Source organism: Eurypyga helias, unplaced genomic scaffold (genome assembly GCF_000690775.1).
Source record: "Eurypyga helias isolate BGI_N326 unplaced genomic scaffold, ASM69077v1 scaffold4853, whole genome shotgun sequence".
NCBI lineage: Eukaryota > Metazoa > Chordata > Aves > Eurypygiformes > Eurypygidae > Eurypyga > Eurypyga helias.
The window spans coordinates 404-24,927 of NW_010242983.1; the positions used below are offsets into that span (position 1 = coordinate 404).

A 24,524-nucleotide genomic window follows, 5' to 3' on the forward strand; every position below is an offset into this window, starting at 1 on the left:
TTTCCTCACGTCTCACCGGTTTGGTTAGCATCAGGTAACTTGGCCCTGAAACCGCTTTTTTCCTAACGCCCCACTAGCTGCAGCTACAGGACAGTACGGAGCGTTTCAACTAGGATGTCACACAGACCTATGAGGGGAAAGCATTTGTCACCAAACCGGTCCCGTCAGCGTTCAGCTAAAGCAGAGGCCACGTATTTGATAAAGGCTCTGTTCAAAAGCAGCAGTTTCAGAGATGCTATCGCTACCAGAGCGCATCCCTCTCCCGGAGCTGGCAGGCTTTCTATAAATGGAGTGCCACCACATCAAAGGCAAAGGGTCAGGAAACTGGATCGCTCTCCCCCTGCTGTAAATATGACTAGCAGGCTACAGGTCTGACTTGGTGGAAGATCACCATAACATCAGAACCAGAAGAGAGGAAAGAGAAAAGGCAAACAGTTCCAGCTACAGACCTCTCCTCTGCTGACAGAGGTCAGTATCTGCTGACTGAAGGGTAGAATAGAACCCCAGCCTGGCCTGCAGGTCAGGGAACCAAAGGAGCCGGAAGAAAGAGCTGGTTCTCCGAGCAAATGAGCAACCGTCCAGCCTAGGCTAAACAAACAGTCAGTGTCTGACAGTGCTGTCCTAAGCTCAGGCACAAGAACAGATTAACAGATTCAATCACCATTTTGACTCCTCCCCTTGCACAGCAGTGTGCACTGTGATTCTGTTGCAGTTCGCTAACAGAAGTCATCAGCGCAAATGAATCTGAGGCAGTGACAGAGGTGCCTCACAAAACTGACATATAAGTTAAAAACCAAAGGAATCAGGCCTCTAATTTTGCTAGCCCCATACTTACAGGTCCAGTAGCGAGAAACACTGAAAGAAACACCTCCGTGGAGGAAACTGCACTTTGAAGCAAGGCTGAAAAACTGTCACATGCTGTCCCACTCCTCCACTTGGTATCTTTAAAGGATTTCTTGTACAGCAGCTCTCTGAGACCAGCATATTCGCTACCAGCAATTTGCCCAACCTTACTACTGTACCAGCGAGTTCTTCTCCAGTCACCAAAAAAATAGTGATAAAAATACCAGGGCAATCTGGGAAAAGCCTTCCCAGAAATCCAGGTGCAAATGCTTAACCCTCCCCCAAACCCAAAGTTGAAACCACTCAGAAATTATATTGACCACGAACACCTGAAGATGGCTGCAGGGTTTCTGTAGCAGCAAAGCACAAAACACTTCCAGAGCGGAGCAAACAAACTGCCTCTTGCAACTGCGTCCAAGGTGAGACAGCTGTGACTACTGGAGCACATGCACTGACAGGTGGTATTAGGTGAGAGCACTCATGGAACTGCAAAACCAGCTGTGCTCTTCGTTCACCACTTCCAGCATCTTGATCAAGGCCAGTTTACAGAAGCAAAACAGGAGAAAGCTTTACCTGTAACCCAACCTATTCGTAAGTGTAAGCACAAGAGGCCACATGCAATGCTGGTTACAGCCTTTAGACAATCTGTAAAAGCAAGGCTTGTAACCGTGATGGTGTTAATAATAAAGAAACTAAACCTCTGCTGAAAAACCGAGGCCAGTATCTAGAATGATTCTGCTTTCTGCAGAGCACAGCCCATGCTTTTCTACAAAGCGGACCGCTTTGGCTTGTTATAGTTATCAATGGAAACTCAAGCCAGAGAGCGGGCAAGCTCAGTCTGCGCAGCCTCAGTAGTCTGAAGCAGGACAGAAATGCAACTTGCTTACAGGAGGCTTTCACCAGGAGTTCCACTCCCCTTGGGAGGAAAAGGACATCTCAAAAATGTCTCCCTCCTTCTCTGTTGAAAGCATACTGTTGTTAACCAAGATAAGTGGGAAGCTCTTAATTCCATTTTCTGGTGCGTAGGGTGGGAAACATTTACATTAACAAACATAGGCCCTGCATTCAAACTTCCAGCAGAATTTAAAACGGAGACATTGACATCAGATTTGAAGCAAACACAAGAAAAAGAAACACCAGTCGTTTTACATGCAAAATGTAATTAGCTGATGCGAATCACTTCAGGCAAAATATAAGTGAGATTCAAGAAAGGATTAGACATTTACATGGATAACGAGAATATCCAGATCAACAAGAGAGAACCAAGTTTGCAGAATACAATCTCATTTCTTACAGCATAAACCAACCTCTGGCAGATGGATGTTGGAAAAAGCTCCTCAGGGCAGGCTGCCCCATAATTTCTTCCATAATTTTACTGCACTCCCTTTTGAAGCACAGTTGCATACAGGAAACTAGATTAAATATAGGATCAGCTTGGACTAGCGGTTCTCTGTTTGGGCTTGTATGTAAGGAGCTGTGTTAAGGAATTCATGGACTGGGAACATTTCTCTCATCTTTAATAGCATGGTGGTTAAGCACATTGCTAGAAAGCTAACATTGTGTCTCAGCATTAGAGTGCTGTGAAAGATGATTTGCAAGACATTTAATCATAGAGAAAATGGATGTAAGCTACACAGGGGGACAATGCAAGCACTGAGAATATTTACTATATAAGTTTGGTAAAGCATAAACGCAAAAACAACCAAAAGGAAACCCAATCAGTTTTGTACAGTCCACTGAGAAACTTAGTGAATCACCAAATGCTGCAAGCCAGCCCTTCAGACTAGGGTTTGATTCACTAGCGTTTCCAAGGCAGAGACTCTCTGACACCAGGTAAGTCTAGGCAGGCTGCACAAACCATCATTTAAGCTCTCATCAGTGGTGAAAGCAACTAACCTTTCTATTAGGTAGCCCTGAAAGCAGAAGTCATGGCATGACAGCCTTCCTGTCCTCCTCCAGTAGCTCGAGTAAGCATCAGGTTTGAAGTTTGCTACATTCTTCCAGAGCTGAAGCTTTTAATAAGCAAGAGAATCATGATCCTAGGGTTGATCCCTGGAAGACCATGCATGCACTGAGAACATTGAGTTTACCAGACACCTAGGTCCTAAATTTCTAATTGATGCCAAACTACAGAGCTTCTCTGGCAGCTTATTCTTTTAGTCACTCATCGGTTGAGGACATATTCTTGTCTTCATCATCAGGCATATCTTTCAGCTGTTGACGAGCAAACTCCTCAAATACCAGCTCTTCTTCACTGAAATGGAAGAAACACATGTCTTTCAGAATGATGTTAGCCATTATTTTAATACTAGCAGAGCAAAGGCAACAGAGAGCAGGAAGAAGAGAAGCCTGGAACAGACTCCGGTAATGTTTCCTTTGTCTTCAAAGGGATTTGGATCACACTCCCACAGGCACCATCTTCAATGGTGGTGCTCTAGCTAGTATGAAAAGCAGCCGATTGATCAAGTCAGGACACAAAACGAGGAGGTTTTCAGCTGTACTGCATCATGTCCATTCCAGCTAAATATTTATCAGCTAGCTGAACAGTCTGCAGCCTAAGGGTCTTTGTCTAGAAATAAAACATGAAACCTTTCATCCTTATCCCTTCTGTACTAAATAGGGGCACATGGTCACACCTATTGTGTTGCTGAAACTTAAAACGACAGAGCATCAGCTGACCACAAACACAACCCTCCCTCCAACTCTGAGGGAAAATAGGTTCTCCTAGATGAGTTTCACGTGGACAGTTGTTGCTGTTAACTGATAACAGGTATTCATCAAGCCACAGTAACTTACTCACTTTGGATTTAAGCTCATATTCAGTGAACCCTGTGGATTTTTTGACAATTTTGAGGAGTTTTCAAAGAGCCAAGGCACAACTGTGGCTTCAATGTGAAATAGCATTAAAAGAAACTTACCCATTCTTCCCTGCAGACATCAGCATGCGGTAAAGGAGGCAAAAAGAGACAGCAAGTAGTTAGAACAGCGGATGCTAAACCAAGCAAAAATTTATATACTAACAAGTGGTAGGATTTGCAGCAATATAAGGAAAATTCCAGAAAAATCTCAAAATGTGCATACATGCACCTGATGAAGCCAAACTTGATCTCCTGAATGGAAAAGCACTCAAAAGCAACATTGCCCAAGATGTCAGAAGGGCTGAGAAACAGACAGATGTTCCCGTTCATGCTTGCTAGCGGTGATAGCTGAGACATCTGTGCACACACTTCTGCTCAGAAATGACAATGCTTGCATGACGTGATGATAGTCTTAATTGGTTTGTCACTGTAATTTAAGTAATCAGCTGATGAGAAGATGATGTTCTTGTTCAATAAACATGAAGGTATTAAAATCAAATGAGGTCAGAATACAGAAAGATCTAGGTGGTCTCTCATTCGTTTATGCACTTGGGGCAATACTCCTGATTTCATCCGTGCCTAAACATAATCCTTTGGCACTTGTGCTTCTTTAATGGGATCTTTGCTAATCACGCTGTAAGGAATCCTGCTAGCAAGCAGGAAGCTTGTCCTTGGAAACTGTTTCAGCACAGCCTAAAATAAGCAGAACAGGCTGTATTGCAGGGATGAAATGGGGGCAGGGATCTTTTTGTTCTCATAGTTACTTCAGCTTTAGCAAGTAACAGCTGCTTCCCTGGATTACTTCTCAGGAGTTTAAGTCAGGGAGCTAAGTACACCCAGGCCATTGTTCTACAGAAGTCATCAGGGATTTGGGATGCCTCAGTGACTGGATAACTCATTACCTGGAGAACTCCCACCCACAACACATAGTGAAATCAAGGGCAACAAGTGGTGACTAGCACGGCTGGAAAAGTCAGCATTAAAAGAGTGCCAAATGGGGCCACTCTAGCCAAAAGGCCTCAAAGGATGGATCATGTAAAGACATTAATGATGGTATCTATCCAGACTTAGAAAGGATGGTTTCTTCTACTCACAGAAGCCAAGGTGAAGACTGGAAAGTCTCAGGGCATGCATGCTTGATCAAGATGGATTTAAAATGAAAAATCTAGAACCTTTAAAATTTCCAACACATAATGCATTGTTCTCATCTCATTTTTCCTCCAATTTTTATTCTTTAAATAGTCTGCTCTCTTTTCCCACTTTGACGTACCTTGATTACTATGGGAACAGGGATGTGATGGATGCTGAGTGATAGCCACCAATGCCATTAGGAGCCAATTTTACAAAATAGGTTGAGGGGGGAAGTAGGTATTGTTTCAGTTGGGCATATGCTTTACTATCAGATAAATGATTACTGAATCAATACATAGGTAGTGTGGTAGTAGGGTAATGCTTATCATATACCTCAGATGTAAGAGTATATTCAAAGATGCGCTACTTTACCTTCAGGATGCTGTACTATGTGCCTGTTAAATGGCTACACTTGCACCCTAGCAGGAGTTAGGCCCACTCCACCTAGTTCTCTTGCTGTCCTGTGGCTTACTTAACATTATAACATTGAAAAATTCTCAGGAATCTGAAAATGGGTATACTTTTCTTAACTGGCATGCTAGCCGGTTTTGAGGGTTGGGTTGGGATGGGAGGGGGCTGTGTTCAAGGATCGACCAGGCTCCAGAATGTCATCATACTCTCTGCAGAGAGTTTTCTGTAAGCTTTTATTATGCAGCCACAGAAATGATTCCATGTAATTAAAGTTGTGGCATATAGTAATTTTCATTATAAGCTCGTTTTTAACCTCTATTCATTTAGGGGGGGTGGGAGGGGGGGAAGGGAGTAGGCTGTATCATTTCTCAAGACATTCAAATGCTTTAAAAATTTACTAATTTCTGAAAGTCACATACCAACACAGGGCAGATACAGCTTTACTGTTAAAGGGGACAACACATTTATGGGTTTCTTGAAACCAGCCCTTTCATACAAGTTTAACATGGGAGCAGACAAATGACCATTTTTTGAACAACAGCCAAAGCAGAGGCCAGTGTCCAAGACAAAGGCCCACAAAACACAAAACATCAGGAGAAGGGCAGGAAAACCCCAGACCAAAGAACTCGCGCTGGGACCGCAGCCTTGAGGAAAAACCCAGCAGGAGCTTCTGGACTAACTGCTGACTGGGAAAGGTCTTGGAAGCATGAAGAGACACAGCCCAGTTTGAATCTATCTTTAAAAGAAACAGATTTCTATCCATTTTTGTCCACAGGCAGAAAAGACAGACTGCCAATGTGACAGGAGCTGCTTCGCCTAAAAATACCCACCTGTGAACCACATGGGTCCAAAAAGAGTTGCAAAACCAGCACACATGAAACATTCAAATGCTGGCCTACAAGAAGTCCAAGGCAAGGAAGCTCTAAATAAACATGGGAAAGGAAAGGTAGCAAGCCGTTCCTTTTCTGTCTCCTCCAGGCACAGAAAGGAAAGAGCAATCTGCAATAGCTGCACACTCTGACAGACCTGCTTTTTACTGAGTGATGAATGCTTCAGAGCTTGCCCACAGCCAAATAGAAAGGGCAAAGCAATCTGCTGGGAAATAAAGCACAGCACAGTTGATCTCACTTGCCCCAGTTTGGCCCTAAAAACATTAAACCGTGTTCTTGAGAAGCTTATCTGTCTGAGGTTCTCCACACTCAAATCGGCCCTGCGTGATTAAATATACTGATGCTACACATGTTTTATTGACTTTTGCCATAAATCATCTTGGCTGGAGAAGGGAAAAAGGATATTACTCCACCACAAGGAATAAATCATAATACACGGCATTTTTTTAATCCCACTTCAGCTCTGAGACTATTTGATGGTTGCTTTGACTTCTTTCCTTTCTCTCAAGTTGTGTCTTAAGATGAAGTGACAGTCGAGTAAGCAGGGAGGTGCAATAGGACTGGTTACTACTGACTCATCAGTAAAAACAAAAGGGAATGGAAATGGAAGATAAGGAGTGATCTCAAAATTCCCTGTGCATGCACCCCTGCCTACACCCACTGCCGAGGCTGCCGAACAAGCCAACAAAGAATTCTATCCTGTGGGCCTCTGAGTCTAAACACTGTTTGTTGAAGCACCATCTCTGCAATTAAGTCTTGATTTGCTTGATTCCAAATTAGACATCGTTTTGCTAATGAAACACATCTTATTTCTCTGAGTTTATGAACTAAGGTGGTAGAATAAAATTTTTAAAAGTGTGAACTCCTAGTTGGGAAGATTACGCACAGGGCATGGAAAACTACCAGCCAATAAAGTCAGAAAGAGCTTTAGATCACCACCCTTCATTATGGGAGGCTGTTTTATTCCCTGTAATGAGCTCAGACACCACATTCCAACAGTTTTCAAGTCAGTGTGCAGGCTTCAGAGGAATTTTCTGTTGTGTTACAGCATCTTCTTTTTTTTTTTTTAAGAGAAAGCCTTTGTTTCTCCAGTTAACCATTTGTAGGGCTTTTCCATGGGATAGCTCCTGAAACTACGTGTATTTTTTTCAGTTTATAAGCAACCTGCAATTTCCATCTGTGCAAAATGCATGAACCACAGCTGTCTTCTGACAGCACGCTCCTAGAAGACTTTGATGTAGCAAACAATACATGGGCTGTGCCTTTGGTAAGAGGATGTGTTGGGGGAAGTGATCTGAGAAATATTGCAGCTCTCCGTTTCCCTTGTAAAGCCTTCTGCCCACATCCTTTTGAGCGCACTATATAAAGGAGTATATCAGCCATCCTTTGGAAGGATCTTAGAAGGGAGGACTGAATTCCATATTCCCTCGTATTACAAATATGCTTCTGCCAGAATGACCTGCCTGAAGCACAAGTAATAAAAAGGGGGTTGCAGCATTAACGCCATCATCGTGTAAAAAAATTCACACCGTTCTAAAAAGGTACAATTCTTTACAGTTCCCTAAGGCTTTAGATGACCCTTGTTGGTAGCTTTAAGCTTTTCTCCGTAGGCATGAAAGCTCCAGACTGTGGAGCCCGGAGCTGCCCCCCCAGCACCTCTGTCCTGCGAGGCTCCCTAGGGACACTAGATGGCTCTCAGCAGCCACTGGTGCCAGCCCCTCGCCAAGCCCCTGGGCAGGGAATTGCCGCGGGAAGGTCCGAGGGAAGCGCTCCAGTACGTACCAGCTACCCGAAGAGACAAGACCCGTGCCAAAGCAGGTCTCCCACAACCAGTCACCCACGTGAGACCGCGATCGTGCAGCAGGGTCAGTGTCGGGCGGGCAGAGCTGCAGCATGAACGGAAACCCGCAGCCCCGACACCAGCGTTTGCTTCGCAGCAGCTTCTCCATGGTGATCCAACCTGAAGGTGCTTCCTAGACTCATGGCATTACTCTGATGGGGGTGCAACACGCACAGAAAACGTCTCCTACGAGCCTGTTCTGTGCCTGTGCTGAGAAGCCCTCCCGGCACAGCTGACAGCAGGGTGTTCCCAGTGGAAATCAGCGTTTCCTATGGTGCAGTTCTCAAAGAAACCTACCCTTGCCCACACCAGCACATCCATAATGAGCAAACACTGATTCCCAACCAGAGCAACTGAGCGTGGAGAGGATCAGCAGTCTCTCTTCTCTGCACTCACATTTGATTCCCCCAAAAATTTCACTCAAAAAGAACTGCAGTCACTGCTCTCTAATGCTTCCAGCATAGAACGTAGCATCTATCTTGGGATAACTCCTTTCATAGCCTGCTCCATCTCCTTCCAGTGGTCATGATCTTAGATACAGCAGCTTTAAGTAAGTGTGAGCTCCCAAAACACGGAATAAAAAGAAAAGCAGTGCAGAACCAGCCACAGGGTTTTGCTTGAAGCCCACACAACTTTGTCTAAATACAGAGGGCAGGACAAGGCGACTCATCTGTAACGGCCCCAACTTGGAAAAGCTGGCATAATGCATTCAATAGCTGCTTCAGGTGCTGTACAGGAGCTTCTGATTTAGTGCAAGCACCTTGCAGTTTCGGTATGTTCACCATCGGAGAACAGAGCCAGGCAAGGCCTGAGGAAGTGGGAGGAGAACACATGCTCAAGGCAGCCTACAGTTTTGGCATCTGCTCCCAAGCCTCAGGATGCCTGGGGAAAGGCGAGCTCCTTACACTGCTTTAACTTTCCCACACTTCCATGACCTGACTCTGAAGGGACATTCCTCTCAGACACCCACCCAACATGAAAACCACATCAAGAGAACGGGGACTCTGAAATCATTAACAGTTTTATCACCTCCTAACTTTGCTTTACAACGCTCGTGTGTCTAAGGTGTTTTCTGTGACAGATTCTTGGTTACTACATTGGAATCCATCTGGGAATTGTTGACAACTTTATTAGGAAATTTTGCATAGCAGCCATGAGATATAACTGTGCAGTGCTTCGAGTTTTTCTGTAGATGAGAGACAAAAAGGGAACATGACCCATTTCCATGTTCTCTCATCTTAGCATCCCTTCTTCTCCCTATTGTTTTGTGCCTTGAGGTTGAGATATATATACACACACATGTGCATATACACACATGTGCATATACACACATACAGAGCAGCCGCCATACTTGTAGACTCTAAAGGCTTCCTGTAGAACAAATCACTATAAGCCTTGCAACGGCAAGATTTCACATGAGTCTCTTAATGAAGAAAAGCAAAAACTATGCAGAACTAACCTGCTGGGTTCTTTTCCTCAGGTTTGGGGTGCATGAGACGGAATGGCAGCTCTGTGCCCACTTCACTTTGGGGAGAAGACAGAATGCATCAGATCCACAGCTCTGCTCATACCTTGTTCAGTCCCCTTCCCACCTCAGGCCAGCCTACTCATTCTTACTCAGCTTTACTCATTCTTTCATCTCTTCCTAATCATAATTTTTCCCCTCAAAGAGTTAAACTCTAATTTTTCCACAAATATCCCAGGCATATCCACTTTAATAACCTGGGGGTTTTATATATAACATAACAGATATTTTTCTAATTGCTTCATTTTCACAGCTCAGTGTACAGACTTCTTACTTCTAACAGCTTAAGGGATAGTTATTTTTTTAGGGAGGCAGGAAAGAGAATAGGAAAGAGGATAAAAAGACAAACTAACAACTATGACTGCACGGTCTGAAAAGGAAGATGACATTTACCTGGAGGTGAGGTCTCCCAGCATGCTACAGAAGAAAACAAGGAGAAAAACAGAAGCATATTAATGCCTTTCCATTCTTGTGCTCTACCAAATGCTGTTTTATTGGTGGACTATTGAAACCACCTTCCTCATACTTGGTGGCAAGTAGAGTGTATAACACCCAAATAAACTTGTTTTTAAAAAAGGTAATTTTCATTTTCCATGTCCTTCCCATGGAGAAAGAGTCCAAGTTTTTGAACTCCTGACCAAGTGTTGGGCAGGGCTCCTTTTCTGAGAGCCAAAGGACATGGGCAATTGGAGGGCCATAGAAGGCAGCAGTCATTTTATCATACTTCATGCAAATCATTCACTCATTTTCATACTAGAAAGAAGGATGGATGAATGAAATACAAACGTAAACAGTGACTATCACAAGCAATTATCCTTGTCCTCTTTTGCACTGTATGCTGGGAACTAGCTCATGTTGGTAACATCAGCTTCATCCAGAAAGCTGGCTCGCTACAGAACCTGAGCTACAGTATTTATGACTTTCAGGCAGATGTCCCTACCTTCTGCTCTGGGAGAATGGGAATGTCAACATAAAGGCTCACAAAGTTTCACTTCAGCTCTGAGAAAATAAGTTATGGCTTTGAAACAAAATTCACAATGCAAACCAGAGGTTCATGCTTCAGCCGTAAAGTCACGTGGTATCTAATGAAGGCAGTCCAACCCTCTTGGCCCAGGACAAGTCCTTTGGATAGGCCAAGGCTGATTTCCAAGCAGTTTATGCTTTAGAGGGAGCCAGATGTCCTACGACGTGTGCCCTTGCTCTTAGGATGGGCTGTCCTGCCCTCTCCCCACTCGTCAACAAAGTACACACACTCCCGTCTCTTAACTATAGGCAGATGTAGCAAAAAGTCTGTTATTCTTACCCTGGAACAGTGAGCTTCACTTTCACCTTGTAGGAAACCAGAATCCCCATCACTGTCTTGTCTATTCCATCCTTAATACTACCAGAGAAAAGAGACAGCAGTGTTAGACAGTGTAGCAACAGAGCAATGATACATGGCTGGAGCAAGAACTAGGTGAATATCCTATTTTCCTGAAAAAGATGGAGCAGACAAGACTCAGGGACAGCAAATACCGCTCCAGATAAGTGATCACTATTTACCAGGAATGAATATGGTAGGCTAAGTCATGCAACTTAGATCTACCCATCTGGACACACATTTACAGGTAGAAACTCCTGGTATAAGTGCCTCCTCCATCCTTCCCTATTCTTTAATATCCCTCCACTAACTAAGATCCTTTAAAACCCTACTCACATGGTACTAGAAGCCAAGTTGGTGTCCTCATCCTTTAGCTTTCCATCCAGAGCTATTTCCCGAGTCTCACGGTTATTTGCTAGCAAGGGCAAAAGTGTCAGTGTCTTGGTCAGGCTGCTGTTCGGCTGCACCTTCTCCCTGAAAATAAGCAGCAGGTGAGAGAAGGAAAGTGATACACTCTCTGAGTTGCATTACACAACCAACGAGGAGAATTTCGAAGCAGACAACAAAGCCATCCAGAGGATGTAGAATTTATCTGTCTAAATTTAGTTGTCTACAATGCAGATGTCTAAACTAGACAGAAAACTTCCCTTTATAACTAGCAGAGAAGAACAAGCACTTGCAAAAAATTATTAATTTCACATTAAGGCAAGCTTCTAAAGTAGGTCAAATTACACTGTGGACCTCAACTGGGACAAAATAAATCCTAGTTTTCCATTGAGTACTGGTCTTGCAAACACGTCCCTAAGCTACAGAGCAAGAAACCAGAAAAATAGAAAATGTCTGGGTGTGTGCAACCCTCCTCGCAAAGCCAAGTTCAGTGCTGCCCTGCCAATGCAGCGCAGTGCAAAAGGGCAAGAGGTTCTCCACACTGTCAATAGGCTCGAGGTTTTCACGGGCGTTCCAAGGCAACAAGAAACCAAACGAAATGGTGTGAAAAACACTGACCTCAAGCTACAGCATCCACGGCTTCCACTCAAACAGCAGCACCTTTCAGGAAAAGGCTGCACCTCTATTTAGAAATATCAAACACTGGCTGTCTTCCACAGCCCCTAAGTTTTTCTAGTAGGAAATTACTCTTAAAACAAAACTCCTCTTCTGCAACTGTCCCACGTTCTCTGAAAAATGGCACAGGGCTATGTGAAAAGGAGACCAGCTGCAGCCAGAGAGTACAGGTGGTGTGGGGGACACACACGAGGGGAGAAGAGAGAGCACTGTAACACTGCAACTGCCAAGCTACAGCTAGGAGCAACTCCCATTACTGGGGGTGGGGAGGAGGTAATTAAAAGGGTGTGAAGAAGGCATAAGCAGAGCATTCACTTACTGTGCTTCCTCAGCAGCTACCACTTTGGTATAGTAGTCACTGGAGTACAAAACCACATTGGTAACCTGCTCCACTGAGTGAGAAAGTGGACAGTCAGTTGTGCATACGCATCAGAAACAACACAGCTGCCCCCCCAAGTCTCACGAACAGAAGACATGATGAGGACAGGAGTAAAACTCATCCATTTAGAGCCTGAAGGGACTACCAAGTCAGCCAGCCTGACCCAGACAGAGACCAACAGCACACAAATAGCCAAGATCTGTTTTCCCTGAAGGGCATCCAAGCCTTGATTTGAAGATAACAAAAACACAGTAACCCACAGTTTCCCTGGGGAGCCTGCTCTCCACTATAAAGATTTCACTCTTTCTTCTCAAAACGTGTCTACTTTTAACTCTGGTTACTGGTATCCCTTATGTATCTATAGCCAGTGCATTTGTGCTCAGGAGACACCATCATCAAGCAGGCTGGATGCTGAACTGCAGTCAAGGGCCTGTGATAATAAATGGTTTATATTCTCCAATCAAACACCAAAAAAACCCATAGGCTCAATTCTGCCAGAAACACCGATGAGGAGAGTCTGATGACCAACAAGGTCTTTTTAAGCCTGACAGAGGCACGTCAGCCTAAAAATATTTGGGGCTCACTAGACAGTGCATCCAAGACTGGCATTGAACTGACTTTCTCTAATACAGTTTTGTAAAAACTACAGCAACTTTGTTCCCTCTCCACCTTCTCTTTCTCATCCTTTGGCTCTCAGCCCCTTTCACAGGTCCAAGTACAATCGAGCTTGTGGGATGCAAACAAGAAGTGCCACAATCAAAACACAGGCAACAGTAGTGAAGCTCCTCTAAAACTCCACTCGATCTCAGTTTCCTCAGGAGGAACTACACCATCGCTTGCAGAGCTGCTGGTTCTCACATTGCCAGATGTTTCTGATACCCTGAGCAAAACTGTATGCAGCCTAGGACAGAGGGACCCTTCCCACTGGCCTCCCCAAAGAGGAGGATTTTTCCCCACAGCACCTACCTTGCCTCTTTATTAGAGGGGACATAACTGGTGCCTGTAATTAAACCACACAAGCAACAGAGAGAGTCAGGGAAAAAAGCTGCCGTGTTTCACCTGATGAATAGCAAACAAATAGCAACAGACAGGGTGGAGGGAGAAATTCCTGACTTGTCCCAGGCTGCCTGCTTAAACTGCTGCAAGCACTAAATTCTGTCTCTCTTTCAGTCCTCTCACTATTCAGTCTTTTTGCCCTCAAAGAATCTCAAGCAACAGTAAAAACATACCCTGGACTTTGATCTTCTTCACAGCTTTGTCTGTACTGTTGTTGATGGTGACAGTGACTGGAATGGGCTCTCCATGATAGTACACCTAGAAGGAATTTGATGCTCAGAAATCCAGCCAGGAGGCTTTTCCCAAGCCCTAAGCCCCTGTATTCCTCCCACATTCAATCTCCTCAAGGGGCCAAATAAAGCAAGATGATAAAGCAAGATGACCCTTTCTTCAATGGTTTATTTAGCCTCAAATGCATCTGGTGCCGGGGTCTTGGCCTCCCCTAGCAGTAGCTACTGACAGAAATTACATTACAGCCCTCCAGTGCCAGGCCAAGTCAGTCTCAGCTGTGCCCATCTGAGTAACACCCAAAGTAGCTGCTTTGGACAGCAAAATGCATATTGGCATGTCAGTACTGTGACATCCACAGCCCCACACAAACTCCTCACCTCTTTACTGAGGCAAGCTTTCAGGTGTAATGGCTTGTTGGACATGAAGAACTGCCAGGTGGACTCTGCACAAGGTTGGGGTCCTGGCTTTTCTGGAGCGTATTGCACCTTACGGATCAGCAGACGTACAGAGTCCCTGGGAAGCAACAGAGGACAATGTGGTGGTACTCCATGTTTGGCAGAGGCCCGAGTTCTGTATTCACATGTGCTCACACCCACAAAGTGCACTGACAAGTGGGTCAAAGCTGAACAATCAACCAAGGTGCATTACTGAACCTCCCACCCCCTTTAAGAAGGGCAAAGCTTAAGACAGATACACACGTTCTGTTACCTCTTATGAATTCTCTCTTCCACATTCTCTGTTGAGAAAGCTTTCACCTCAAAGTCCACCCCACAGGTCTGCCAGAGAGAAAGACAGCTGTGAAATCAGTGTCAGAAGCCAAGAACATCTGCAGATGTTTAAGCATCTTCCTGTACACCAGAAGTTGGCAGATTCCTGCCAGCTGCAAATTCTTCTGGCCTCCTACTACTGTAACAGAGATCCCTTCCAACTGGTGCAGCAGCATCCACCTGTTCCATGCTGCTTCTGATAAATGAAGCGTCATTCCCAGCCTTTGACAGATGACATTCCTACTCCTAAAGGGCTTTCTGTGAGAGTGGTACTGTAGAGGTCACAGCACGCCTCAAGTTATAAGTGATCAGCCTGCAAGGCTTTCCAGTCTGCCTTGGGTTTCTTAACTCGCTCTGTAATGCCAACACCTGACTCTGGGTCAACCTGCTTACTTCCCCATGTCTGAGGGCTGATGAGGCCACGCTGACCTCTGCTTTAACATGCTCATACTGCCATGGGACATCTGTGAGCCCCAGACAACCCTCTACAGAGCAATATGGGAACTTTTGCTGGAATACCGTTCCTAGGCAAAAACCACAGCTTGTCCTTATGGCACCGGATTCCACAATCCCATCTTGCCCAGTTGTTAGTCTAGCTCAGCTGTTCGCAGAAGTGTCCGGTAAAGTATGAAAGGAGTATTTTAAATGGTGTCAGAAACCTTGGAGAACACCTCATTACCTGGTGACTTTGACTCCAGGGTTTTTGTGTTATTTACACACATGTGCAAGCCAGCCCTTCTCCACCTTTGTTTTAATTCAGAAGCAGGTCTTAACACATGCTATTTATAGCGACCTATGACATTCTAGGCACTCAGTCTCCTTTTCTCTCATGTAACCCGAGAGCTACAATCATTTTACGTGTAGCCAACCCACAAATCATGTGGTACCCTTAAGTAAACTACAAGCGTTGCAGATTTAGTAGTCTTGCTGCTGTTTGATTAGATTCTCTTTCTTATTCTGAGGACTTAAATTCCAAGTCTGCGACACACAGTTGTAGCTCTTGCATCAAGCTCCTGACATTGGTGGCATAGCACAGTAAACCCCAGTATCACCTTCTTCTATTCTCGAACTAGCTAAATAAATTCACATGACTTTTTCCAGAGGACTTTCCTCTATAGGACAATAAGCACAAGTGTTCCGTTGGTCTCACCTTATCAACATCACGAGGTGCAGGCTGCAGACAGACTGAACAAGGCAGATAATCTGGAAACTGTGGGAGGAAGAATAGAATACCCCAAAGCAATATTACACATGTTTCCAACTCTGCGATACTCCAATTAACATATTGCTCACAGAAGGTACAAAGCAATCCTGAAGACAACAGGTCACTCACTCTAATGTAGGAACCCTCTGAAGTTCTGGCTAAGGCAGGGGCCTTAATATGCTGGGCCTTATACTTGCCTTGTACGAACAAGTCCCTCTCTTTCGAAAATACTTTACTACTTAGGGAAGGGGAAAAAATGAAAAAAAAAAAAAAAAAAAAGAGAGAGAAAAAGTAAAACAAGTCCAGGCACATGAAGCAGCCAGTCTGAAAATGAAATGGAACCCTTGAGGCACAGCTTGGAGTAGAAGCTTGAACATCTGGCTCCCCCTCAAGATAACCAATAAGGCTGACAGCAGTGCTGCTCACTGTTCACATGGTTTGAAGCTTGAGCAAAGCATCTCTGTCACTGACACGACTAGAAGCATATCCTGTCAGAATCTGAATTTGGCAATGAGCTGTTATTTGGTGACAACATCTGGTAAAGAGCTTTTCATCCACTTGTTTGACCCATAAAATTTTTTAAGAGAAAGGATTTTCCACTTCCTCTGTAAGCACTAGGGCAATGGTATAAAGTATTCCAACCCCTCAGGAATGGGGAACAGAAGGATATATGGGGCTGTTGCATGTTTCCTTGCCTTTTCAAGAAAAGCACTTTTCACATGCCGTTAGGATCTTCTTACACTTTACCACTTAGGATGGTAAGAAAAAGAAAATTGGTACATTGCCTGTCACTCAAAATTGGAACTTTGCATAACATGAATTTGCTATTAACCCCAGTCTCCAGGCCACCACTAGGTCTTCTCAGCAGCCTGGTAAGAACAGACAAGAAGAGGGCCAGAGGCTCTTAAAACACACTTACCGTAAAGAAAAAGGGATAAGCATTTTTTCCCAGCTTCTTTAGCAGAGATTCCTGCAAGTGGGAGAGAGACTCTGGCTTGTCAGCGGGCGGGTACACTTGGACCCTAGAGAAGTACAGGTCCCGTCGGAAGGTGAGGCCAATCACATCAATGTCTTCCTCGCCATACCGGAAAGCACAGGTCAGGGACACGTACACTGGAAAGAAGCAGATGCGTCGTAAAGCATACTGCAGGCTAACAACGCAGCCAGGGTGAGATGTAAAATCCTCCTGCACTACAGAGTCAGGGAAATCCATCTCAACACTGTCATATAACCCAGTAAGTATTCATACCATAGATAAGAACATACACTACATTGATCAAGAAGCCCGCTCACCGAGGAATAGAGTTATATTGGTACCCTTAAAACAACAGAAAGGTTTCTATCTCAGCAGCTCGCTTCGGAAGACAACTAACAATCTCGGAAACACAAGTTGCATAAAACCTCAAACCTTTTTTCCCCTTGACAATTGCAGGATCCACCAATACAACACCATCTGAAATAGGAAAAAAATAAAAGACATTAACAGAGGCTAAGCAGGGTTGAAAGAGCGTGAAGGGCAGCACCTATCCTTGTGGACTTACCTACAGGTTCCACATTCCCTGCGTTGTCAATGAAGTCCCGTTTTCCCAGGTAGATGGTCAGCTGTAGGGAGATGACAACCACAGTTGAACTACAAAGTGATGGTTGTGTGTTGGGCAGGGGAGGGACACAGCAGAGAGCTGTAAATCTTGTGGAGATCAGAGCAATTCCATTTCAAATGGGATATTTATCTTTTTTTTTTCAGAAAACATGGAATCCCCACCAGACTCAACAGGATTATTCACAGGCTTCAGGACATCAGAATTGAAGACCTGATGTAGACCAACTCCCAGAGTACAACATAAATAGTTGTGCATGGGACAAAGAACTATATAGATTTAAGGATTTTTGGTGCCATCAGGTTGGAAAGAGAATGGATCAGCTTTGTTTTAAACATTTACCAACAGGAGTAAAACCCAGGAGGAGTAAGAGGTGAGTTGCCTTCCTTTTGTATTACAACATACGAGAAGCTTGCCCTATAACTCTGTTTAGATCACCTCCCCAAATTTAGCATTATATGCTAAATACAGTTCACTGTCCTTCTTCAAAAAAAAAAAAAAAGAAAAGAAAAAAAAGGGGACAGGAAAGAGCTTTCTAGAGTCTCCAGTATGACTACAAGTAAAACTCATACCTAGATAAACCCATTATTATGGTACTTACAGCTTTGTCACGGGTGCTTTTTTTGAAGATAACTTGTCTAGGAGAACTAGCAATCTTCCCTGTCTTCTGAGACTCAGGGCAACTCATGGTCAAAGATGGGTATGTGAGTGTGGGTGAATGAAGCTTTTCTGCCCCAAAATGTCCTGAGAAATATGTCAGAGAAAAACAGGTGGATGAGATAAAAGTGGAATTATACTTGGTGGGTAAAAGCACTCTACTCCCATGTGTAGTTTACTCCCATGTGTAGTAGTGTATTACTACTTCAATACTCAGGTGCAGGAGAGAGGACTGCTTTCTTTTCATTTTAGCAGTTCCTTGCAAAACAAACCACCACCATGAAAACATCTATTTAAAAACAGCTCTTCAGAAACATTACAAAAGACCAAGAACTCTTTTTAATTCATATTAAAAAATTAGTAGACTAATAATAGAAAAATCTGGAGAGGAAGGAATAGCTTGGCCTTTGCAGAGAAGTTTGTAGAGAGTAATTTTGTGAAGAAATCTGTAAGAGTACAGATAAAGGTAATCCGATCCATACAAGGTACTTCAGTTTCCCAAAGGCACCTCAAGATTTGTCATCAGAGGCTCTAAATTGTCCTGAGATAAGAGGGAAGGTCATTTCACTCATTAATAACAGGACAAAATATAGGAAAGAAAGAACATCAAGACATATGGGCTTTGGCTACTTTCAGGCTTTGGACTGCTGGTAGTTGGGGTGTGGCTTGTTTTGGTTTTGTTGTGAGGGGTTTTTTTTACCATTGCAAAAGTCACCTGTCCTGGGACATTCCATGAATGAAGGGAAAGAAGCCTAGAGAAGGAGTGAATAGCCTGTCTACAGACAGGATAGGTGATGAAATACCATATACTCTATAATGGTAAGTGTATTGCACTCGAAGAATGTACAGCTATAGCCTGACATGCACTGTCATGCTTGCTATCACCTCAGAAGAATGTCTTGACAGAAGCAGAGACATTATTAGAAAATAAATCAAGAACACAGCAAGGAATGCCATTTATACCATTTCAGAACCCCTTACATATCCACATCTTGGACACTGCATGCTCAGTCTAACACTGAGAAAAGCAGTATGTATCAGTAAGGAGTCAGACAAAACCTAAAATGAGACTTCTCTATTTTCCTAAATCCAAACCAGATGCAGTCCGTCACTTGCAGGGGATCACTGAACTCAAACCAGAATGGACCTTGAGAATATGACAGTCCAGCTATCTGCCCAGAAAGGTAAAAGCGTAACTGGGAACACGGAATGGCTTGTAGCCAAGGAAAAACAAGAGATGGGTAAGACTCTTCAGGAAAAAAAAGGACCAAAGGACCTAAGAGATATCCAGAGAGAGATGTCCAGAAAACCTCAGGGGTACAAAGCAGATAGAAATTAGTTTTTCACTTTGTTGTAAGTCACAAAATAGCAGCATCCACCTAAACGTCCAGACAGCAAATTCACGGTAAAGCGAAGCTTTTCCCCACATAACAGAAGATTAAGGGTGTTGCTGCAGAAGGCTCTGGAAATCACCAGTTTGAACTGATTCACAGCATCAGATGTGCTCACGGGGAAAAGGCTTTTGGCAGATGTTGGGCAGGATGATCCAGGTGCAACCTTAACCCCATAAGACCCTGAAGCTGAAGAGCAGCATCAGCAAAGGACGATGCTACATGTGCTCTATTCTCACACTTTTCCCTGTGGGAATTGTGCGAATGAGCGTGCTTTGTTAGAGACGGTTGGTCTGACAGCGTGTGACCATCCTTGCCGTGTGCTTCCATTCTGCTTTTCCGCTCACCTTCCCGTTTTAAAACCATTTCTAGCACACATATTTGCACACAACAAACTGTAGAAAATGAAAACACTTCCCTTAGACAGCTGGAAAAAAATGTAAGGTAGAGATTAGAGATAGACCTTCCCACCTTAATTTAGGTTGTGCAACTTCAGTGTTAGTAGAACGCAGCTTAGTTGTCCGTAAGCATAACGTTGTAAAACATAACATCACCCAATGAACTATTACAGGTGGACTCAAGGATCTTAAAGGTCTTTTCCAACCTAAAGGATTCTATGTTTAAAAATTTCTATTTTTATAAAGCATAGGTATGTTTTCCAAGTCCAGAATTAGTTCCTGAACAGACACGCTACTCATGCTACAGACCCAAACAAACCAACCAGCAAACAATATTAAATACCTTGCTGTGTTCCAAATGCCACAGGAGCTGCCACGGGACAAAGGCATGAACTACTGAACTACTGAAGAAAGATGAATTTTCCACACAGGCGTGTCCTGCGCTTCTTCGCATCTACCAGCGGAATCACTAACCACTTAGCAAACAAGGAAGACAATTTGTAGGGGATTTGAAAACACGTCTCTCGTTGCGTCCATCCAGGATTGCAGGAATTAATCCCCCTCCAAGAGTAAATATTGTACCCGGGCTAAGATTCAACTGGAAAGTGGTTAAGTCAGCAACATAAAGTATTATCTAAGGAAGCTCGGATCGACAGTGAAGAGGTCTACAATGTCATACTCACGTACTTTGTAAAGGCTACAGACTTACACAGAACAGGATAGTTACTGAAAGCAGCTTTATTCTAAAGCTCTTCCTCTATCTTCTCCTTCCTAGGGTTGCAAGTCATCCAGCCTGATAAGAAGCTGAACAGATAAGGGCCATTTATGAAAAAGGCAGTTTACCAAACACATCTCTAGAAAAAAATGCCACTATGGACTACCAAACATTGGGAACAATGTAGTATTCCCGTAATCACTAAGCAGTTTATCTATTATTGCTCCACCAACATCCCATGGGCATACTGATGCAAAACAGTATGTTGCTAGCTCCCCTTCTCCCTCCCTCCCCTCCTTCATTTACTTAGAGAGGGAAGCACCACACCCAAGATGTAAGACATGTGGACAGAGATTTCAATCAATTTAGCTTTTCTGCTCGTGAATGTCCCAAGAACAGCTTCTCCTCCAGCACCCTTATGAACGTGGGCTTGATACTATGCACAACAACGTGTAATTTTTGGCTTGCAAGCTGCATAAACAGCTGTAGCTTTCTTTTGGGTTGCATCTGTTAGTTTGATTGGAAAGATTACATGATATCCTCTCTCCTTGCCAGCTTGAACAGCGCACTCCATCTCAAGCAATCTTGCAGTCACAAATCAAGCTTGCTTTTGCAAACAATCACCAACATTTGCCTGAATATAGTGGCCTGAGTATAGAAATTATTCCAGAAAAGTGAACACAGAACCAGTGTTCTTCAGTTCTTTCAGTCTTTTCCAAATTCCAGCAACATTTTATTAACTGGAGGTGGATTATTTGGAGTTTAATCACTACTCTGTTTAATCAATGCTGGCAAACACAAACCAGCCAGCCCTAAAGCAGAGAAATTCCCACGTGTCTGTGTTCCCAAAGAAAAGACCCTGGTTGTAGGGAGTAGAGACCCCAGAAATTAACCCCCAAAACATTCTATTCAGCCACAAGTGTAAAAGCAAAAAGGAGAGAGTTGTTAAGTGTTTGTGCTGCTACAGATCTTAGCCCTTCAGGAGCGGAATGAGTGTTCCTGTTATACCTGCTCCTCCTCTGACGGCCAGGGAGGTATGGGTACATGCCATTTGCAATTACAAACACCTCTGGGGCAGCTTGGAAGCAGCTTCTCCCTAACACACGCTTAGGTCTGGAGAAAGATGCCTGCCCACCCGCCCACACCCCAAAACCACTTAAAGGCAGCTCCATCTTTAGCAGAGAAACAGTGCAACAGCCACCACTGCACAGCTGGTACCTTTGTTTTCTCCTCTGCTGGCTGAAGCAGAAGAGGGCCAACAGAAGTAAATAAATGAGCTACAGGGGGGGAAAAAAAAAAAAAAAAGCTAAAACTGGTCACTAGTTTTCCTAGATACCTTGGCCCTGAGGAATTTTAATCTAAAATGCTTAAGGTCTTAGCTAGCCAGCCATTATCCTCCAGTATTATTAACCTACTTTGCAAATGCATCAACAGCACATCAACAGGCAAAACAAAGCCCTTTGAGGCTGCTAGGCTTGTGTTCTTCTATAACATGGACACAGATTCTTACACAATTCTAAACATCATAAACCCATTCTGATCCTCCTCAGCAGAGCCTGCAGAGTTTTTATTAATCTCCCAATAATCTTCCATCATGCTGACTTGTCATTTAGTGATCTGCTTTTCCACAGTAACCAAGGTCACCTGGACTCTTGGCAGGTGCCTTTTCAAGGACCTTCTGCCACAGAAGCAACAGGCAGAAGAAAAATATCTTGCCTTTAGAAATGCTTCAGAAAGTGAGTCTTCTCATTTTTGATACCCTTCTCACTTCCAAGAGCCGGGCATAATGCTTCTTTTCTTATGAGAACAGGAAGGTGGTCAGCCATGTGAAATTCATACACTAACCAGCTGAAGGCTCTGCTTCGGCACTCTGAAGTAGGATGCAGAGTATTATCTTCAGCAAGGGGTTTTGTGTTTTTTAAAGAAAATGTGCAACTTCTCCACTGGCTTAAAAATGTAACAAGGTAGCAGCCAAAGCATCACAGCAGAAAGCCTTCTATTTTCAGCAGTGTCCCAAATACAGACACTATTTTCCTCAACTCAGTAATTTATCCAAAGATTCCAAGAACACATCGACCTTTCAGGAAGAGAGGCACTTGTTCAATGCGGTAAGACTTCCTTCAGTCTCAAGGCAGTATTCCTGAGGCAGGGCAAGACCAGGTCGTATCTGCATGTCCAACCCCAAGCTAAGAGCATTATCCTCTTTCACCTCTACACCAAATCCCACAATGCGGCTAAACCCAAATCTACAATTCATCAAGAAGACAGAGCACACAGATGTCAGGAGCACCCTTCACTCATTCACAAGGCCTCGCACAGACACCAAATAAATGAATCTGAGCATACTGGGTTTTAAAAGCAGAACACAGGTTTATTTACAGTCAAGGTGTTACGGGCAGCTGAATAAATAAAAACTTTGCCCCAAATACTCTAATTCCCCTCTGCAGAAAGTGTCTGAACAAAAGGCTAGGTTACAGATGCCTGTTGTAGCAGCTGCCCCCTTATCCAGCCCCTCTGAAGAACACGCTTCCTTAGTAAAACACTCTCAGGAAAGGAGAAAATAAAGTGCAAATAAAAAGGCAATAAAACGCTGGTGGCTTGCCTCGAGGCCCAGGCGATGTGGAAAGGTTCGGCTGGGTAAAGCTATGCCAGGTAGCTCACGCCCAGCCACATCACGGTTTTGGATGCTTCAACAGGGACAGAGCCAAGATGCTGCTCCGTAGCACGGAGAGGGCTCCAGCACAAAAGGGAATATTGCACGTGTGCTCAAGAAGGGGGCAAGTGGCTTGGAATTGCCAGCACCAAAACAATGGATTTGGGATTTAATCCTACTGCTCCCCTGTGTTCTACTGACAGCCGCCAGGACAGGACGGATGAACAGAAAAGGGACCAAACATCTACATTCTGATTCTGAAGTCGCAGTGTGACTACATTCCTTATCACGGCAGCACAGCAGACGAACGTCTCTCTCCTCGCACCCACTAACCAAATTGCCTGTGGAATAAAAAGATTTAAAATCTCCTATTTCGTGATACCCAAGGCTGCTGAAGGGCATTTTAACAAAAGGGTGCAGAAGTCTTGAAGAATGGACCATTTCCTTAGGACAGATGAAACTGATACAAAGCGTTCACAGCAGTGCTGGAGAACCTGTGTCAGGATCAGAGCAGATCTGAACTGAGCTGATTAACTCACACACAGAGCTGCCAGAGCCACAGGAGACTCTCTCTAAAAGCCATTCCGACATTTCAGACTGCCTAGGACCTGTCCGCATTTCAGGATCCTCTTACCCCATGCCTGAACTAGGCCACAAGAACAGAACACAGGAGGCAGGACATGGATAATGTCAGCATACACAGTAACTTCCTTCCAACGGTTCCAACTCCGAAGTGCTGTAGACACATTTGTGTGACAGGGTATTTGGCACAGCTGTCTGGTAAGGAATCCCGCTAGTATCTTCAGCTCCACTTAGTGCATAGATGCTGCATGTAAAGGCATGACTAAGTAGCATTCTCCATCCAGAACAGCTAATCCCTTGCCAAGTCCAAGTGCCACTGTGCAGTTACCGCCACAATCTCTGCCTCAGGCTCCTTCTCCATTGCTTTAGAACTTTCCTCTGGAAAGTGAAGCCCATGCGCTTGTTAATATCCCCGCTCAGGATGGATCTGGGCTCGGGTCTCCGTCCTGTTCAGCCACGGACCAGCACCACCACACACAGAGGCACAGGATGCTCTGCCTTTCACCCTCCGTCCGGTCAAAATTCAGACCACAGCACAGCCTTGTTTCCTTTGTCCACACTGACCACGTGGGCACCCGCTGGTGACCATGCAACTGCATTGATAGAAGAACTGAAACGGAAGCCAGGTATAAGTTTACAAAAAAGCTGAATTCCACAACAATACTTAATATTGGAATGAAATACCACAGTTCCCTGACTATCAAAGAAAAACCACTTTCATTCTCAGCTCTCAGGAGACTCCTGCTTTATAAGCCTAAGAGGCATACAGTTTCTTCAGATTATACTCATAGAATGGTTTGAGTTGAAAGGGACCTCAGAGATCATCTAGTTCCCACCCCCCTGCTGTGGGCAGGGACACCTTCCACTAGACCAGGTTGCTCAAAGCCTCATCCTGCCTGGTCTTGAACACTTCCAGGGATGGGGCATCCACAACTCCTCTGGGCAACCTGTTCCAGTACTTCGCCACCCTCTC

The 24,524-nt window shown here is 44.2% G+C and overlaps 2 protein-coding genes across 3 annotated transcripts in view; both read right to left on the reverse strand.

Moving 5' to 3' along the window:
* Nucleotides 1-3,003: 3,003 nt before the first annotated feature.
* On the reverse strand, nucleotides 3,004-17,843 carry SAG (S-antigen; retina and pineal gland (arrestin)). Its single transcript, XM_010149237.1, has 15 exons — nucleotides 17,753-17,843; nucleotides 17,099-17,236; nucleotides 16,966-17,010; nucleotides 16,477-16,670; nucleotides 15,504-15,563; nucleotides 14,295-14,362; nucleotides 13,964-14,099; nucleotides 13,529-13,613; nucleotides 12,240-12,312; nucleotides 11,195-11,332; nucleotides 10,802-10,879; nucleotides 9,892-9,915; nucleotides 9,433-9,497; nucleotides 3,762-3,771; nucleotides 3,004-3,097 (listed from the first exon to the last, which is right to left on the reverse strand). Exons 1-15 carry the CDS (start codon nucleotides 17,841-17,843, stop codon nucleotides 3,004-3,006), a joined length of 1,299 nt encoding a protein of 432 aa, XP_010147539.1.
* A 5,729-nt stretch (nucleotides 17,844-23,572) lies between these two features.
* Nucleotides 23,573-24,524, reverse strand: part of ATG16L1 (autophagy related 16-like 1 (S. cerevisiae)) — a 20,348-nt gene continuing 19,396 nt past the window's right edge. For both annotated transcript variants that reach the window (XM_010149239.1, XM_010149238.1), the window contains one exon: nucleotides 23,573-24,161. In XM_010149239.1, coding sequence (XP_010147541.1) covers nucleotides 24,068-24,161 — 94 coding nt within the window. In that variant the 3' untranslated portion in view covers nucleotides 23,573-24,067. The remainder of the gene's footprint in view (nucleotides 24,162-24,524) is intronic.

Coding starts and splice junctions, on each gene's coding strand:
- SAG (XM_010149237.1), bottom strand. CDS start 17,843: ATGAGTTGCCCTGAGTCTCAGAAGACAGGGAAGATTGCTAGTTCTCCT. Junction 17,237..17,752: donor CACCCGTGACAAAGCTGTAA/GTACCATAATAA, acceptor CAAGATTTACAG/CTCTCTGCTGTGTCCCTCCC. Junction 10,880..11,194: donor AACTTGGCTTCTAGTACCAT/GTGAGTAGGGTT, acceptor TTTCTCTGGTAG/TATTAAGGATGGAATAGACA.